Genomic DNA, 7356 nt, shown 5'->3' on the forward strand with positions numbered 1-7356 from the left:
GAAAAAAAAAAAAAAGGAGGAAGAGTCTCCTGGGGGAGTAAGGGGGCACTTGATATGGCCAAATTGACTGCCCAGTAGGGTAAGGATACGCGTCGCACACCTGAACACGTGTCACCCACCTGATAGAGGCTGCAAGGACTCTACCACGTTAACCGCGTGAAGAGAATATTCCCACGATGGGGATAGGACGTATCCGAGTAGAACTCTATAAGGAAAGGAGGTGGACCCGATGAGGACTCCTCCAAGGAAAAGGGAAACCCTAAACCCTAAAAGCTATATAAGAGGGCCCGGGAAGAAGGAAAAAGGTAAGCATTACTACCCACACCATTACTCCTATAACAAAAATTATGCGGCCGACCCCTAACTTGAGCGTCGGAGGACTAACCCCAGACAAAGCTTCGAGCCTCTGCCATCTGTGCTTGTGCAGGATCAGCTCATACGGATTTTCGGCAACAACACCTTCAATAATTGGAGTGATGGATTCATATACATCCCCTATATGAACAGCCACAACATTGTTGTCCCTCTCAGCCTACACAACCAAAGCTTTTAAAAGCTATCACCAAATTGGGGTGTCTAACACCTTTCCCAAACAATATCTTGACACATTCTCTAACAATGATTTTACTGATCCCATTAGAGTCAAACATGAAATCATTGGTGGGTCTTAAACCCTAATCTAGATGACAACTTTTCAAAATATTTACCTTATCTCCGTTCCATTTGATTGTTTGGGATGAGACAAAGGTGTGACTTGATCTTGGACCTCGGTTCTCACAGTAGGTTAAATCTAACCACATACTGTAAATTGATTCACAACACATAATCAATTTGCTGGTCATAAGAAGAGCTAGATAGGGTAATCTGGAAACTATATTTATAGTCTTTGTTATAAATGGCATTATCGACATTTGCAATGGGATAGATAACTACTTTGGGAAATACTTTCATTCTTCCCAATTATTCCAAAAACGAATTATGTTCCTTTTATTCGAGGCAAAAAAAAAAAAGCTCCCTTGTTCCTCACTCCCAACATCTTCCGAATGAGACTACTACCTAAAGTAATTTAAGGCTATTACTTAAAGTAATTTAAGATTGTGTTTGGTATGCATTCTAAAACGTGTTCTTGAACACCAAGAACATAATTTGTTATGCATTCTTGTTCTAGAATCTTGGAATGTTCTAAAAATAGACCTTATCTTGGAATGTGATAAAATCACATTTTGTATTCTCATTTCGAAGGCATTCTGTTTTAACGGAGCTTTTCATGGTTGAGGAAGGAATGGCCGAGATTCCTTGTCAATGCTTTGGAGCTTATCTAGAATAGATCGAGTCTACAACAGGCCCACCTTAGATATGCAATAGCGTTATTATTCGCTGGAATTGAAAGATTTGCAAGATCCGGATCACAAGTTGTATCAATTAAACAAATCTTTGGAATTCCCAAAGTGATACATTCTAGAAGAGTCATATATTTTTCTTGCTGATCAACGATAATTACAATATCTGGCAACCCTGTCATATATTGGATTCCACCCGGTATATGGTTATTTCTAATTAAAATTTTAATAAAGGAAGAATTAAAGAAATGACTAATGAAGCTCAGAAGTATCTAAAGGCAAAGCCATGGTGTCGGTTAGACGAAAAGGTAGTGACTAGTGAGGGTGATTGGCGCACTCCTTTCGGTCTCGATATTAAATTCTGCTTCAAGGCTGGTTTCTCTATACAACAAAATGAATTAATTGATTTCAATTCCAGAGTTTTCATCTTTGGATTCTAATTCTAACCCTGTCCCAATGGAACTGTTGTTGTAGTGCTCAATGTGAGTGCCAAGGTACCTAAAATTGATTCTTACTATATATATATATATATATATATGAAGAATTTTTTAGATTTATATTTATAAGTAGGAGATATCCAGATGGGAATGATAAAGAATTTTTGAATGTAGGTCTTTTCTTTCCATTCCCATAGTTCTTTTAACCAATCTTGTGACACATCGCTCGGATCTCCATCTCCTCGCCCCCCTTATGAGCAAGGCACTGAAGACGTGGGGTGATCCTTCCCATCCCACAAGGGAGCTGTGAAATCTTATATTTTTCGATTTCAACTCATGTGAGAAAAAGTGACGAAGTCAGTTTGAAACGTGCTCCGAGAGTTTGAAAAATGGTTACATCTCCCTTCTACAAGTTCTCCCCTCTGTGCAAAAAGCCTTCGAGATGTGTTTGGTCAGATTGATGCCTCGGTTAACAATATTGGAATTAAAGAGGATCTCTCTCTCTCTCTCTCTCTCTCTCTCTCTCTCTCTCTCTCTATTTATATATATTGTTTTCACCTAGGATTGGAGGTAGTCAGATTGTGCTTGGATCAACCATACTTTCATATTTCTTACTTAAGAAACAAAAAATGAGTTGAAAGAATGTCTCAAAATCCATTCCCAATCCATTTTAGTTGTTAAAAAAATAAAACATCTTGCCCTCATGCTTTCTATTAAATGATGAGTCATCAAATGATTAGACCATGTTTGGCTGTTTTTGGCCAATGCAACTGAATTTTCAGCGAAGAGATTTTGCCATGAGGTGTTTGATGAATTTTCTGAGCATTCTAAAATCAATAATACGTTTCAACAACAATTGCCTAACGTAGTTGGTGAACTGTGGTGGGTAAAAAACCCACGCTCACCAAGAGGTCTCAGGTTCGAGTTTCTTGACTGTTATCTACTTCCCCTCTGTAACTATCAAAAAAGAAAAAAAAGAAAAAAAAAAATTCAAAGAAACATTTATCCAAACAATGTTACTGTTCTCAGTTAAGAATGCATTATGTATTCTTAGAATGGGAACACTGGCAACACACAACAACCCTTCTTATTCTTTTTCCAATTATGACAAACAATCTTAAAATAAACCACCCCAAACACAAATAAATGAGCCGAAATCAACAAATGAATAAATTCTCAAAAATAATATTCCAAGTAAAGTTGACTGTGCGCAAAACTTCTTTACTTTTTCCTTCTTAGGAAATAAGAAGACACTGTTCCAAACTCAAGAATATCCTTCCAACATGATATACACAAAGCCATGCTGAGATGAGGTTCTCCTGTATACATTGAGGACAGAAACAGTTAAAATTTTGGTCAAATAGAAACCAATAAAAGAAAAAAAAAAAAAATTGGAAATATAACCTGATCAGATGATCATGACCATATGACTGAATTTTCTCTTGGATCATTTGATCACATTCCATTAGAAAGAAAAAAATAATGTAATATCCTGCAGGTTCAGATAATGCCATCTGATCCTCCCCCACCCCCACCCCATGTTATTCACAGGGAGATCTCTTAGGTGACATTGGTATTTTATTGGCAATATCATATATTAGGCTTATCTGTTCGAACTTTCAGTTCTTGTTAAAAGCATTAATTTACTTAGTAATAACATAATCGAGAAGTACCTCTTGTACAGAGTGTAGCCTGCAAAGCCCAGACCACCAACAGCTGCAAGCGCAAGAAGAACAAGGAAGGTAACCATCCAGCCTGACACTCCACTGCTTCTTTCACCCCCGAGTGAATTACTGTCACCAAACTCTGTGCAGTGGCTCAAATTACAGGGCTCCTGTCTGGTAGGCTGCCATTCAATCAAGCAAACAAAAACATTGTACCACCAAGGTTTAATAATAAACTTTAAGAACCATAATAAACTTTCTAACAAGGTGAGCTTCATGAAGACAATGATCAATCACCCTGATGATGCTTTTTACCTCACCCCACCACCAAAATACATGGACACACACACTCTAGCAGTTGTACATACACCCCCTCCCTCCTCTCCATGCACTGAGCACTAAAAATCCTGAAGCAGTTAAAAGGAAATGCCAGGCTTGACATTTACAATATACTAGTAATAAAACAGTTGAATTCTACTAAAGCACATCTGAGAAGTAAAAGCTATAAACCGTTTTCACAGAAAGTTGAATTCAAGTCGAGAATAAACTTCACTGAAGAAGGAAAAAGAGAGAAACTCACGAAAAATGGGCACAATCATATGGAAGTTCCAAGATAATGGTGCAGGAAGTTCTTAAGGAAATAAATTTCCCCCACCAGGGGGTGTGGGAGAGAGGAGGATGGCCAAGCCAGAAAAAAAATAAAAATTCAATGAGGTAGACTTTAAAGAATTAGAGGCAGTAGAGAGACCATATCATGACAAGGGTGAGCAACCAGAATGCTGCAAAAGATGTTGAAAACAATAATCATGTTTTGGCTCACCATTTCTTCCCCAGAGCACCTGCTATCGTCCACTGGATAATGTGGGATAGATGCATCTTCAGTTAAACCAAAACATTCTACGTCTCGATACCGGATCCCACCATCACAAGGAGATGAACAATGCATCCATGGTCCAGCAACCCACTTGAAAACTTCTGTAAGCCACAAAGAGGAAGGAGGTAATGTATCATAAAACAGTCCTGTTAACATTGATAACAGAACATACAACCCCAACTAACAGACTATAAGAGTGTGAAGGAGTAATTAACAAGTACCCCTTGGTTTTAGCTGCACAGCTAATTCTGCACCAGTCTTGCAGTAACCTAATTTGGTATTCTTGTTGGAGAGGTAAGGATAGGAGCAGTCTGTGCAACAAATATACTCATCACCATAGTCTAACTTGTTCTTGCATTTTGCACATTTGTCTGTCACTTTCGGACTTTCTGCTCATAAGCAAAGCAAATGCAAATTAAAGATCATACATAAATAAGAGTACGGGCTGATGAAGTAGAAGGGTTGGTTAGGTAAAACTTACGATAACAAAATTTCAATTGTATCCAAATCTATTTTTATGCTCATCCTCTTTTTTACCAGCTACAACTGTAAAACAGAATATATGGCATTATATTTCTGGATTACATGAGAATGGTACTGACAGCCTGTACAAATATGACGATTTTTTGCTTCTCAGTACCATCAATGCCACATAGAAATCGTCACCACCTTGTAATTTATAAGTTCCATTAAGATGGTCTTGGTATCTTCTATAAAGAACCAAGTAGCAATTAGAATTCATTAAGTCAACATGGTGAACTTGCATCACATTCTGATGGAGAAGTCGTATGCAAATATTTATTTTATTCAGACTAATAGTATATTTCTCTCAATTATTACGTTGATATTCAGTTTGGACCTAACCCAACCCACGTCCATTTATCTCGTTCATCCCTTGTTCCTTTTATGAACATATCTCATCCAATCCATCCATCTCTTGGGGGCTTCTTTGATCATCAGCGATGCAATCTACACCAAACTATCTCATCTTTTGCAAGAGGACCCAAAACAAATATCAGCTATTTTTAGTTCCACTACAGCATGCATCCAGATATTCTTTTTATATATATAGTCTTCATACATAGTCCATGACAATCAAACAACATGCTGAACCATTTTCACTATTGTATAAAGATACTTGACTCAGTTTTCTAGCTAGAACATTTTTTACCAGTCAATTATCTTGCCACTACCACATAACCTGTTATCCCTCATATAAACAACCAAATAATCAATACTACTTGGGATATGCATTTGATTCATGAACATTACGAACTCCAAAATATAAATGAATAAATCAACCTTTTAACGAAAAGGAAATGAAATCCCCTACTTATTACATGAACTGTCATAGAAGAGGGAGAGTTTTCTGACCTGGTTTGCAACAATGGAAATGAGTATAAAATGGAAGGCATGGAGGATACTTTGGCCCTAGACAAATCCCATTGCAGTCATCTGACTGATCAATGATGACATGACCTTTGCCACATCCTCCAACCCATTTGTTTTGACAAGACTCAGTCCAATAGCATCCTACAGTTAAGAAATGCAAACGAGAACCAATTAATTGGTGAATTAAACAAAACCCAGATGAGATCAAGAAGTGCATTATAATGTAACATCAAAGATCAGTTATAGACAACTAACGCATGCAAGGTATAGAGATTTATGAGTCAGAAAAGGCAAAAACTTTCTGATTGTCAAAATTAGAAATCAATAACAGACCCTAATGAGTAGGGTCTGCAATCCATGAGAAATATTATAACAAAAATTCATTTCGATCAAGAACAGAAAATTCTAATCATCCGAAGCAGAACTAGAAGATGATTGACACAAAACATTGAATGGAAAACTCAAATTAAGCTCAAGAGAAAAGAAAAAAAGGCACAGCTTGATCTAAATTTTGCGAATCAAAAATAACGACTGGCAGAGTCTTACCGTGAGAAGGAATGCTGAGTGAGATCGTCGAAGATAGATGGAAGAAGAGGAGCAGAATCAGCTTCGACCTCCATTTCTCCATCTGCCGACGAGCCGTTCACATCTCTGAACTACAACAAAGTAATAGATCAAACGGACATTGTTGGCACTAGCGTACGCCACGCAGCCAGATAGAGAATTCAATCACGTCTCAACGGGTCTCTGTCAGGCTTAGCCCGGTCTGATGAGCCTTTTGGCTTACACCGCCCGTTGTTTAAGTAATCCGGCGGGTGGTCGGCTCCGAGCTTCTATTCATCGGGTCTTAAATGAATTATAAACAGGTTAATGCATCATTAAAGATTTAAATAGGCTTTAATTGTCTTAGATTTTAGAAAAATTAATATATTTATTAAAAATTATTAATAATTTAGGAAAAAATTCTTTAATTATATTCAATAATTGATAAAAATATCAATATATAACTTATATATGATAAGGCTGATTGAGTGATTGTCGGGCTTATGAGAATTACTGATGATAAACGGGATAGGTCATCTAATAATCAGGCTGATTTCAATTGGACTTTAAACAGGCGGCTGAATCGGCCTTGCAAGGCGGGCCAGGCCTGAAATTGGTACTCCTACCTTTTTTTTTCTCATAAGAACACCCCTACCCTGATGATAATTGCCCCAATATATGTTAATCATTAAAAACCAAAAAACAACAAACCACGGATCATTAATCTCTCTTGATCCATGGTTCTAGTCTAAGCTGGCTATTTGTACTGTTCGGTTCAATTTAAAATATTGTGATCGCACAAACCAACTAGATTGGTTATCGAATTTAATGGGCTGGCCTTGTCCGGAGATGCCCAACAATTGCCCCAATATATGGTAGATAGTGTTGAAGGTGGACCTTGGTACAATAGTAAGATTGTTCCATTGTGATAATGTGGTCACGGGTTTATGTCAGGAAATAGTCTCTCAACGATGCAAGGTAAAACTGCATACATTGTGACCTTCCCCATACCCCACATTGGCAGCAGGTTAAGATTGTCTTTGTGAGAATTTGATCTAGCAGATGATCATCTACTCATCATTACCAAAAGGTTGTGCTACTCACAC

The 7356-nt window shown here is 37.5% G+C and overlaps 1 protein-coding gene across 1 annotated transcript; it reads right to left on the reverse strand.

The window, feature by feature from the left end:
- Nucleotides 1-2778: 2778 nt before the first annotated feature.
- Nucleotides 2779-6410, reverse strand: LOC122059586. The gene is made up of 6 exons (XM_042622461.1): nt 6254-6410; nt 5690-5848; nt 4537-4704; nt 4262-4416; nt 3451-3623; nt 2779-3096 (listed from the first exon to the last, which is right to left on the reverse strand). The coding sequence occupies exons 1-6, from the start codon at nt 6333-6335 to the stop codon at nt 3042-3044; spliced, it is 792 nt and encodes a 263-aa protein (XP_042478395.1). The 5' UTR covers nt 6336-6410; the 3' UTR covers nt 2779-3041.
- Between the last annotated feature and the right edge of the window lie 946 nt (nt 6411-7356).

The sequence above is a fragment of the Macadamia integrifolia genome, chromosome 2 (genome assembly GCF_013358625.1).
Source record: "Macadamia integrifolia cultivar HAES 741 chromosome 2, SCU_Mint_v3, whole genome shotgun sequence".
In the NCBI taxonomy this organism is placed as follows: Eukaryota; Viridiplantae; Streptophyta; class Magnoliopsida; order Proteales; family Proteaceae; genus Macadamia; species Macadamia integrifolia.

Coding starts and splice junctions, on each gene's coding strand:
- LOC122059586 (XM_042622461.1), bottom strand. CDS start 6,335: ATGGAGAAATGGAGGTCGAAGCTGATTCTGCTCCTCTTCTTCCATCTA. Junction 5,849..6,253: donor ACTCAGCATTCCTTCTCACG/GTAAGACTCTGC, acceptor TCTTAACTGTAG/GATGCTATTGGACTGAGTCT. Junction 3,624..4,261: donor GGTGCTCTGGGGAAGAAATG/GTGAGCCAAAAC, acceptor ATTGAATGGCAG/CCTACCAGACAGGAGCCCTG.